The sequence below is a fragment of the Gossypium raimondii genome, chromosome 9 (assembly GCF_025698545.1).
Source record: "Gossypium raimondii isolate GPD5lz chromosome 9, ASM2569854v1, whole genome shotgun sequence".
Lineage (NCBI taxonomy): Eukaryota > Viridiplantae > Streptophyta > Magnoliopsida > Malvales > Malvaceae > Gossypium > Gossypium raimondii.
This window is the reverse complement of record NC_068573.1, coordinates 41460814-41473064: the sequence shown is the minus strand read 5'-3', so window position 1 is coordinate 41473064 and position 12251 is coordinate 41460814. Positions and strand designations below refer to the sequence as shown.

General features: G+C 31.6%; 1 protein-coding gene across 1 annotated transcript; it reads right to left on the bottom strand.

Moving 5' to 3' along the window:
* Positions 1 to 6854: 6854 nt before the first annotated feature.
* LOC105799780 (RNA-binding protein CP29B, chloroplastic) lies at positions 6855 to 9185 on the bottom strand. Its single transcript, XM_012630507.2, has 5 exons — positions 8718 to 9185; positions 8492 to 8593; positions 7725 to 8072; positions 7476 to 7577; positions 6855 to 7146 (listed from the first exon to the last, which is right to left on the bottom strand). Exons 1-4 carry the CDS (start codon positions 9093 to 9095, stop codon positions 7515 to 7517), a joined length of 891 nt encoding a protein of 296 aa, XP_012485961.1. The 5' UTR covers positions 9096 to 9185; the 3' UTR covers positions 6855 to 7146; positions 7476 to 7514.
* Between the last annotated feature and the right edge of the window lie 3066 nt (positions 9186 to 12251).

Genomic DNA, 12251 nt, shown 5'->3' with positions numbered 1-12251 from the left:
ATATTAAAAACCCAAAAAAAAAACATAAATATAAACTCAAAAGATAATTTAGTAATGTGTTTTTTGTTTATTCATTTTATGTTTTATTACCCATTTTCTTCGGATCTGAAGGAAACTGTATAAGAAGCCAGCAAACCAACAAAGATATTTAAGAAACCTATCCATATTTCAACCTTTTTCATGAATCAAATCATATTTCTTAAAATATCGTTTTATTAATTCTCATTTATCAATTTAACTACAAAAAAGAACTTATGTTTCAAAATTTTCATTAATATTCCATTATTTCACAAACCCCTCTTCACACGCTCCTCTATCTTCGTATGTTTGAAGTCTAAAAGCAAAGCTAAGGCAGTGGTTAACCAATAACAACACAACTTAACCGTGGTTCAAGTTTTACTCAACCAGAGTTAAGCGTGTACCTTTATTTTGGACCTTTGGTTAACCTCAAATTGTTTCACTTTTGGGATTGATGCTACTGTTGTCTGCTCTTTTCTTTTCTGTTTTTCACTCTATTTTGCCGCGAGTGGTCTATACGCTACTTTATTAAAATTTGGTAAAAGAATGATTTTTCGTTAAAAATATTATATCCTACGCCACGCTTAAGATATATATTTATGAAAAATTTTAATGAAAATTTAATTAAGAGATTTTATATATAGCAATTAACAATCAAGGATTATTATTCATTATATCGGTAGAAGGATGAGTTCGAGTACGTTTAAACTTATTTTATTATTTTATTTAAGATTTAGAAAAAATTATTTATAATTTTATATATTGTATAAAAATAATCAATGACTTAATAATAGTGTAAATATATTAGTTGTAAAAAGTATAAAAATATTATTATAAAATTTCATATGAAGTTGGCAATTCGAGTTAATCAAGTGTAACTTAATTAGAATTTTTTTTAATTATTTTAAAGGTATATATTTTTAAATTAAATGATAGCATCATAAAATAATTTAAAAATAAATTTATTTAATTTGTTACTGTATCGAGTATTAATCTTGCAGTGGTAAGATACATTGGATTGTCAAAGGAGAACATAAGTTCAAATTCTGGAGTCGACATTATTGAGAGGGGCAACCACAAACCCAGAACACAAACTGTAAAACGAATATGAAGAATATAAAAAATGGAATTTTTCTATGCATTCATCATAGTTAGAAGCTCCAGCTCCGTATCAAGGTCACGATCAATAGCGTCACTATCATCAATATCGATATCATCAATAAGAAAACCTTTAAACTTGTTATCCAGGAACTTGTTCAGAAATATGTAATGAAAGGAACATATGAGTTTGTCATTAGGTATTTGAACAAATAGGATCGTCCGGTTCCTATAGAACCTATCACTAAAATACCCCTAGAGGGAGGCGGAGCGAAAAGGTTTTCCACGAGACGGGAAATGAAAATTATTAGCCCCACACGAAGTTTGTGAATAAGTGATTGTCTGATAATCAGAATTCATTATCTAAAAAGTTTAGGGATCAAATTTCTTAAAATAAAAGTAAATGACTAGATTTCAAATATACGAAGAGTACATAAACTTAGAACATATTTTAACTAAAATATTCCTTTATGCAATGTCTAAAACTACTCGTAACCAAAATATTATTATAAATTTTTTGTTTTCTAATGTTTTCATACAAAATACTTAAATACAACGACTTAAACCACTACCTTTGTTTTCCATCAAAACCACTACTTAAAATAAACAACTTTTATATTAAAAAAACTTTATTTCTTAAGAAAACTACTATTCCCATTTAAAACATACGGTTCTTTATATATATATATATATATATTTTTTTTTCTACACAAATACTTTAATTCAAATATTATCCCAAAAATATTTAAAGTTTTTATAAAAAATGAATAAGTTAAATTTAAATTGAATCCGAAATAAACAATCACAATACAAAGGAATTTGAAAAACCCCAAATTGAGAGCAAGTATTTGAGCTAAATATGTAGATTTTTTAATTAGTTAAATAGGTCGTTTTTTTCCAAATCTTCAAGATTTAGAAAAATAAGTCGATTTTGAAAAGAGGGTGTGAAAGTGTGCCCAATTGAACGAACTTTTTACTGACATATTAGGGAAAGCACGTACATTTGGAAGTATTTTTGAAAATTCCAAAGAAAATGCGTTCAAATGTACATGCTTTTCTTGACATATTAGTAGCGCGTATAGTTAAACGTATTTTCACACACTCTCTCTAAAATCTATCTATTTTTTAAAACTTTAAAAAAATCTATTTAATCAATTAAAAAAACCCGACATATATTACCTATTTAGCCAAATATTTGCATCGAATGCTAGAATAGTGTACATTGGGAGGCGCGTGGGGAGGAGAACAAATTTTTATAGTTTGTGGTGGGAACTCCCATCCAACTCTGTTGTGTTAGAGCAGTGAATTGAGTCAAGTCTTGAGACTTGACCAAAAGTAAAACAAAGAAAATCTTTTGTTGGGTATTTTTGTCACTTTCCTTTGACAAAACAAAAAGGAAACCCACACGTTACCAGCCGCGCGTGAAGCTTGCCGCTGACAGTGATTTGGTTAACTTCAAGTTTACCTTAACAAAGGAATCTGGAAGAAGAAGAAACAGTTGAGTAGACTTTTCGATTTGGTGAACTTCAAGTTTACCCTATTTGACAAATAACCACATTTGTGTGCACAATTCAACCTCACTGAAGATTAATTTAATAATCGTTTTAGCTCCGTCTGCATGAAATATCTTTTGTTCATTCACTCAATTTATTAATAACTTCAACAAACCTATTAGGTAAGAAGTGAAACTTGTTCTTAATTACCAGCAGCAAAACATTGCATACAAAACGCAGCTCCAGTGGCTAAACAATTCTTCATAATCTACCAATAGGACTCACCCTAATACGCCCAATCTGAGCTACTGGCAACTCAAAATAGCTTTCTGGGATCCTTTTTCTGGAGAGGGGACCTTAAACTAGGCTGAGGAGTTAGCTTTTAAGTTTTAAGGTCCAATCCGGGAGCTATAATGTGATGAACATTGTAAATTCTTCGACGTTAACTACCAGTTTCAACATTGAGCTCATCAATGTGAAGTTAAAGAAAGTATTTCAAATGACGTTGTGTGTTAAAAAAGGGAAAGCTTTCCTTCTTCTTCTTCTTCTTCATGGAACAGTGACTGTTAAGATTAAGTGTGCAGCCGTATATTTTGTTGTCAGTCATTATTGAAGATCAGTTACTGATAAAATTAATCCAAAGATTAGTAATGATCATTTATGATGATAGGGGGGACATGACAGTTTAGCATCAAGGTTGTCATATAGAGGTACACATAAATATGCAAAATGTTGGAATCATAATTAAATTCAAGCTCCAGTCATGTTTTAAAATCTCCCATCTGCTGCCTTGCCTGATTATTAATCTCAACCGAAACTTGAGACATTTAACCCACATTATGTTAGTCATTAAAAAAGAAAAAAGTCTAAACAGTATCAGGTCGATGTGTATGGTTCAAGCATCATGAAGGTTTCAAATACATTTGGGTGGGAACATTAATCAAAGCCAGCACCATTCACTTAATTTATAACCTCCCTCTCTCTCCATTTTGGAAATGCCAGATATGGAACCATTATTCCCTTGTATTGTATAGCCTGTAAAACGTAAACTATTGGCCAGAAGTTTGAACATTTGTTGGTGCCAAGGACAAAGACAAAGACCCATTACCAAGAACATTAGCTGCATTAGGACCCTCCGCCCTTTTACGTGGAGATGAAACCAAATTTCATAATGGTTGGATTTAAAAGCACAAATCCCACTGGATAACGCACACACTATGATTTCTGCCATTTACTTCAATTTTAAATTTCAATCTGCAAATATTTAATCAAGTTATTTGACGAATATTTTTCAAAAAATATTTTGTTAAAAAAAAAAAACACTGATCAAGGATTTGAAAATCCGAACCCGAATTTATTACAAAGTAAATGAATTTGGACATTGAATTTTGTAAATTTAAGTTAAATTCAAATAATAGATATCCAATGGTTAATATCTGCATATGTATGTATGCGTGGAAGCCACAAATATAAAATACAAATGTGTATTTAAAAATAACATATAATAAATAATGAAACATATAACTTGAAACTAATTAATAATAACACATTAAATATATATGATATTATTTTTAAAAAATTAAATTGTTTATTATTGTGTTGTCATCAATCTTAAATCGGTGTTAACTTTCGATGCTAACTCAATCAAGTACATTGTTAATATATATATATATATATACAAATGGTGGAAGTAATAAAATTAAAATGTATAAAATATCAAAATAAATCTTTAAATAAGTGGTAAATTAAAGATTTTACTCATGCAATTAGTTCAAGTCTAATCATATGCATATTTTTACCAGTTTTTAAATAAAAGATTAAAATACCATTAAATAATATAACTAATTTTAATTATGGAATGACATGTTCAAAATTTCTCTAACCGAGTTGGTAACCCTATTGATAAAGATAATAATTTATTTTAGTATATACGTATAGGTAACTGAATGTATTTCCATCATTACGCACATCTTTCTTGGCTAACATCATGATCATCATTAGAATTGAAAAGGCATATATAAAACTACCAACAATTAAAAGCCAGCGTGGCCTTCTTCGGACACGGACAATTACAATCTCCCTCCCGCGATGATAGCTAACCTAACCCAACTGTACGTGTCACACCTCAGTAACATGTTTTATGGGTAAAACTACATTTTTGGAGCTAATTTTCGTTATTGGTTGCATTGATTACAAAGATGCACCATTAATTACTTCAATTCAATAATGACCCTTTTTTTACTATTTAGTCCCCTCTTCCTTTTGCTTTTTCTCTTTCATTCCATTTTAATGTATATTTTTACACTGGCATTTACATTTATATTTTAGGTAAATCATCCTTTCCATGTTTTCCATTTTATTTTAATTAGGAATTGGAATAATATATTTTGGCATCACTCTTTTCTTTTGGAATGAATTGATTTTTGGTTTAAGGACGTAAAAACTTTTAATTTAAAAATAATAATTAAGCCTTTATTTTTATTCACGTATTTGAATTTTTAAAATGTATCAAAAATCCTTAAATTTTTTCAAAAAAGCAATTAAGCCACTGGTTTTATTAAAATTATAAAATTTAAAATCAATAAAAGTTATAAATATTATTAATTTTAATAAAAATTTCAAATATTAAATATTTTTAAAAATAGAAAAAATAAAAATCGTTAAAAATATAAAAATTGTAAAATTTTATAAAAATTGTCAAAATTATAAAATATATAGAATTATAAAATTTTATAAATTTTATAAAGTCATAAGCAAATTATACAAAATGTAAAGAAATATAAATATCATAAAAAAATTTATAAAAATTATCGTACCAAAAGGAGCATTTTATAACTTTTCTATAACTTTTATTTATTTTATTTTTTATCATTTTTCGTCACATGTCACGTCAGTATTATATTACATGATGACTTTAACTAAAAAACTAGAGGTCGTTAATTTTTTAGGCTTTTTTTATAAAATTTTACAATTTTTTATATTTTTAAGATTTTATAAAAATTCTAATTTTAATAAATTTTAATTTTAAAAATTTTATTAGAATTTAATAATTTTTCTAAAATTTATTATTTATTATTTTCTAATTTTTAATAAGACCATGGGCTTAATTGCTTATTTGAAAAATTTTGAGGGTCTTTTTGAGGCATTTTGAAAGTTCAAGTACTTAATTGAGTGGAAAAAAAAGTAGGGGCTTTATTGCTTCTTTTGAAGAAGTTTGAGGGCCTTTTTGATGTATTTTAAAAGTTCAAGTGCTCAATTGAATGCAAAAAAAAAAAAAAGAGCTTAATTGCTATTTTAAAAAAAGTGTAAAGGCTTTTTACACCCTTCAACCTTAATATTTGAACATATATTTAATAAGAGTTAAAATAAAAATTAATCAAATTCCTTTCAAGTTACAAACATGTTTTTATAGAAATTAATAACAATGCTTTTGGTTCTGTTTTAAGCATCAAACTATTAATTTTTTTAATTTAATTGAAATTAAATATTTTATTAGAAAATGACAGGTAAAGGGCTACACTAACATTTGAACCAACTTTATAAGAAGTTGATAGATATCTATTGTCTGTTAACCATATGTGGAAAAACAAAGCTATACTCTTAATTAGTATATTATCAGAAATGCTGACAGATAGCATTGCTACATTCACCAAAATAATTGCCTTCAACCATGTTGTTTGCCTACTGGTTCTGGTTTTTGCCTAGATGATGATGATGTTGACTACAGGGACGAAGCAGAAAAAATATTTTAAAAAGGTTAAGGTATCATTACAGTAATTTGTAATTTTTCAAGGGACTTCAAAAATATATTTACCATAAAAGCGACAGACGGGTTGTATACTATGGTCCCACCGCTCTAATTTTGCAACATAAGCAGATTAGGCTGGTTGTTGCAGCACATATATACCATACTTTTGCCTATCCATTTATAACTTCACTTCTCTCATAAAATTATGCATCTCATTTATTTATTTATCTTCTGTAAAATTAATGAACTCCAGTCAATCCCATTACCTAATATACAAAAAAAAAAAAAAAACGTGAAGAATTGTTACCCCCTCCCTTTCTCTCAATCAGATTTTGGGTTTGGGCTTAAAGGTTAAAAAGTTCCAGTTAAAAGGCCTTATTGTAAAGAGCCCAGGCGACGCTACCAATGGTGACCACTCCACGGGAATGACAAAAATGAGCCTCGAGCATGAAATGAAACTCTCAAATAAATAATCTAGGACCGGCTTTTGCCTCGACTGCAACAAACATAAAAAGGCCTTCTTCCACCACAAGGTTGTACAAGGGAGCCAAACATGTCAATAATTTGAAGCAACTATATCCAATGAGGCGAAACATTAGGCTACATTGTCAGTCACCCAATCATAAGATACTTGAAACATACAATAAAAACATTTAAATGGATATTATCAGCTTTTCCTAGTGTAAAAAGCAGCCAGATCAACCATAACGTCCAAATGCAGCCGAGCAGAATCCCACGAACAGGAAAAGACTGCAGTTGCCAGCTTCCGGCTGCATATCTTAGGCGTCCCTGATAAAATGAGAACCAGCAAGTCGTAAGTAATGCAGTCCAATCCAACTTAAAATCAGTACAATCAATTAACATTTAATTTAGGACCAGTTTTCGTGTAACATGATAGTCTTTCACGTCTTCAACCTAAAATGTGTTATACCGTCAGATAAGTTGAAGGAGAACAAGTTCATATGCTTTATAGCTACGAAAACTGAAAATCTTCAAGTACGAAGGAAACCTCAGAACTAATGATAAAGAAAGCATAAAATTGACTAAATGTGGCCTGGAAAGCAAATCATTTTTTATAATAAAAAATCAATTAAATGCCCAAAGAATGAAGCTTGTACCCAAAGAATTTTAGCAGCATCAGTAGGAAATATCCGCACTCAAAATTGGCGCCTTGGCCTAGACTCTGCTACAGTGACCCGAATTGGTCTTCCATCCAAATCCTGCACCAGACAGATTTAAAGTAATTCACCATCATTAATGGGCTTAATAGATTTCAGGACGAAGCAATTTGTACAAAATCATGCACACAAAAATCTATGTTGCTATAGACATTCACACATGAAAGACCAAGGTAACGATGAACTTACACAACCATTCAAGGATTTAATGGCACTGTTGACCTCATCGGCAGAACTGTAAGTTACAAAGCCAAAACCCCTTGATCTACCGCTTTCCCTGTCATAAACGACTTTTGCTTCCACAACCCTGCCTTGCTCACTGAACAAGGTCTCGAGTGCTATATCATCAACACCCCATGAAAGGTTACCAACATAGACACGATTTGAAGCTCCCATAGGAGGACCACCTCTTGCTCCCATAGAAGGACCACCCCTTGCTCCCATCGAAGGACCACCTCTTGCTCCCCTAGGAGAAAATTCTTCCCTACGAGGAGGAGGAGGTCCTGAGTTTACCCTCAATGCTCTCCCTTCCAATTCCTGCAACCAGAAGATAATTTTACGATAATCTCAATACAAGCTTGTGATAAAAACTACAGACATTATTAATTAACCACTTTTATTGGGGGGTATTTAGATACTAAAACAGTAAAAAATTAGAGCAAACTTGACATTGCAAACACCCCTTTCCCCCACAATGCTGCAAAAGAGAATGTGGAAGAAAGTTTAAAGCAGCTACTCCATATGTTGATCAGATTTATATGCAAGAATAGGTTTTAAAGCTAAAACAAGACATTGCTACTCAAAATTTCTAATAATATGTAAGAATATGTTCATGATAAACTAAAAAAATGAAAAGTCACATTGTTTGGGATAGACATGTAACAAAGAAAACCCAATTAAGCAATGTGGAAAGCACTAAATAGTCATCGCATATGAAAAAATAAAAAAAGACTTACATAGCCATTGAACTGTTGAGTAGCAGCTTCGACTTCCTCGATTGTGGACATGGTTACAAATCCAAATCCCCTACTTCTCCTAGTTACCTTGTCGTAAATCACCTGCCACAAGCAATATTTCACCACATTAAACGGAGTGAACAATTTGATTCTAAGTCTACAAATGATTGAGAAACATAAAACCGGGTAATCACTAAGTAGAAAAAAAAAAGTAAAACAAAAGTACCTCAACCATCTCAACGTTTCCGGCGTTTTCAAATAAACCCGCAAGCTGAGCACTATCCACAGTAAAAGGAAGATTACCCACAAAAAGTTTCAAGTCAGGGGAGAAAGTAGGAGACCTTTCTTCATCATCGCTGCCAAATAAGTCCTCTTCCTGGTCATACTCAGAAGAAACGGCAACGTTTGTAAGGAACCTGGAAGAAAAAGAGGACTTTTTGGTTAAAAGCTGGAAACTTGGAAGAGCAGAACAAAAGAGAGGCTTTGCATGGGGGGTTGGAGAAAGGGAGAAGAGGGAAAGTGAATTGGGAGTTGAGTCGGATAAAGATAGAACTTTGGGTTTGAGCGATGGGAGAATAAGAGATGAGGCAGATGTTGCAGACATGGCTGGTGTGGTTCCTTTAACCTTCGTTCTCAAAAGATAAGGTTTTCGAAATGGAAGAGAAGGAGGAGGGTTTAAGAACAACTGTGCGGTTAGGTTAGATATTTATAGTGGGAGAAATGGAAAAAAGATATCAGCCTAGCCTAGCCTTTTCCATTTTCGGTGGGATAGGGATATTGGGAGCAAGTTGGGTTGGCTACTTGGCTACATTATGAGATCTGGGCCGTTCGATTTTGATGATCAGCAGATTTCAGTAGATATTTTGTCTTCTGACAAAAGATGTTGGAGTTTAGTTCCCATGCCATTCTTTCTCCTGCTGTCTTTCTTTGTCTTTGGTTTGGTTTTGGTTATCACAATTGACAAAAGCCCAATGAAAATATTACAAATTTCAACTGAAAATGGGTTTAACATTTCAGGCCTAAGCCCTACAATATATGGATTCATGTCTAGGTTAAATTTTCTTTGTAAAAGTCATCTTCAATATTGAATACATCCATCGCTCTATAACAATACTAGAATAATTTAATTTTGACCGATTAAAAATAATTAATCACGCTATTAATATTTTATTTCAATTCAATTTTAGATTAATTTTATCGATAAGCCTTCAATATTTACATATTCAATGAATTTAACTTTATTTCTAAAAAATTGAAAAATTTATATAAAAATTAAAATTCTAATAATAATAATAATAATAATAATATATATAAAATTTAGCTTCAGAAAAATAGTAATACATGCAAAAAAAAAAGACAGGTGCGTAAACTTTGGGAGTTTAATTTATTATTATACCAATCAAAATTATGTAAAATAGATAAAAACCATTAATGTTGTGATTAAGTTTCCTTAAACACTCTCTTTTAATATTGGCCATTGTTAGTTGGATTTTGGTTTGTCAGCCAAAGACTTGTGGATGGTTTGGGTTTTGACAGCTAAAAGATCAAAATACTTCTTTTTATTTTTATTAAAGTTGGGGTTTAACATACTGTCGAGTTTAGAGGCTTTGTGGGTTTGTGTGCTACGGGCGAAGTATGGGATTAAGGATGGCATACCCCTCAGTATCGCTCGTAGTAATTGCTCTTTTCTTTGTAAAGCTTTGTCTAAGGTGTGGCCTCTACTTATAGAAAATATTTTCTAGACAGTTAGATATGGTATCTCCATTAAGTGTTAGAGGGACAGTTGGATCCCGAAGATCGACCCACTAATTAACCTTATTCCAGCAAGTGCTAACATGGTTATTGATTGTTGTTTAAGGGAGATGGTTACAGATGAAGGAACATGGAATCTGGAACTCTTTCGGGTTTGGCTTTCTGAAGATTTAATTAGACACATTACTAGCCTCCTTCCTTTACATCATGCAGCATGCCCTGATAGAATTGCTTGGTTGGGAACCTCTTCGGTGTGTTTCTCTATTAAAAGCGCCTATCGTAAGATTAAGGAGAGTTTTTGGAATCCTAAGTATGAAGCTTGGAAATTTTCATGGAAGGTTAAGAGACCTCAAAGGGTGCGGGTTTTTCTTAGCTGGCTCTCAAATAGCGGTTGCTTACTTAAGTAGAACGACAAAGGCGTGATGTGGGTAGTGGCGTAAGATGTCTAATCTACAGCCATGAAGTAGAGGACATATTACATGTTTTAAGGGATTGTGATGCAGTGAATAATGTATGGAACCGCATCCTTCCCCCCATAAACTAACCCTATTTTTTCAGGTAATTTGCAGTAATGGATTGAGTCTAATTTGGAAAATCAACTCAACATAGTCTGGAGGAATGTCGATTCATCGTGCTTCTTTGGCCTAGTTGCTTGGCGGATATGGATGAACAAGAACATTTGCACTTTTAATGGGGTGCTGTGGAGTGCAGAGGAGATTGTCAAAGTCTCGCACAGTTGGGCTAATCAATGCATTGCAACTTTTAAGGGAGGCATTGTTGTGAGACCTACCTCAAGAGCGGAGACGGTGGAAACATAAAGGTGGTCCGAGTAAGATTCGATGAAGCTATTAAAACCAACACAGGTTGTGCCACAGCATGCGGTGTATTGAAAAACCATAATAGAAATTGGATACTTGGTTACAACTGCAAATTGGGGAAATGTTTTATTTATGAAGCACAATTGTAGGGCATACTCAATGGTGTGATACTGTAACACCCCTAACCCGTCTCCGTCGCTGAATTAGGGTTACGAGGCATTACCGAACAAACACAACCATTTTTAAAACCAAACTGATCACAACATGAAAATTTAATTACTTTCGCATAGCTATTATAATTTACAATCAAAATGTAATTAACATCGTACTCAAACCTATACATGCCATAATATTAAGTTCAAATATTTAACAAAATACCAAAAGAAGTCGATAGTGTGATGGACTATGCGATGATCCCCGAGCTCAGAACGCGCCTCCAAAATCTATAAAATCAATTGACGAAAACAAACAAAGTAAGCTTTTATAGCTTAGTAAGTTTACAAGATAACTAAATGTATATAAATATATATATATATATATAATATAACCTGTTAATCTATTTCACCGAGATTTCAATTAACACGAATAACTAATTTTTTATACATTATTGAACTCAGACCATTTTATTTATATTCGATATGTATGCTTGTCGAATGCGATCAATTGAATATATATTTATACCAAACAACATTACAACCGAATGTACACAACCGATCATATATATATATATCATACACATATCATAACCGAATGTGTATGTATACTCATGATAAACTTTAAACCAATACAAATCTAATACATATGAACGAATGCATTCATTTTCATCAAATACTTATAAACAAAGATATATATATATCTCGAATGCATATGTAGTTACAAATCAAGTATGCGTACCAAATATTTATAAGTATATATTTATCAAATACAAAATCCCGAGCATATATATATATTTTACAATTGCATAAACCGAATATATATATAATCATCAAACGCACTTAGCGAATGTATATATAAATATACTTATCAATTAAATATATCCAAAATCATATAATTGTACACTTAATCACATGCTTAAAACAAATTCATCGGCATTTAGCACGCTAGGCTTAAAGCTCGATTCAAGATCACCTAAGCACTTAGCACTGCTAGACATATAGTCTGAAATATTTCACCAAGCATTAAGCCCGCTA

Excerpts from the sequence above, each read along its gene's own strand:
- LOC105799780 (XM_012630507.2), bottom strand. The coding sequence starts at position 9,095 with ATGTCTGCAACATCTGCCTCATCTCTTATTCTCCCATCGCTCAAACCC. Across the intron at positions 8,594-8,717 it reads GAAACGTTGAGATGGTTGAG|GTGATTTACGACAAGGTAAC; the intron begins GTACTTTTGTTT and ends TGCTTGTGGCAG. Across the intron at positions 8,073-8,491 it reads CTCAACAGTTCAATGGCTAT|GAATTGGAAGGGAGAGCATT; the intron begins GTAAGTCTTTTT and ends TTCTGGTTGCAG.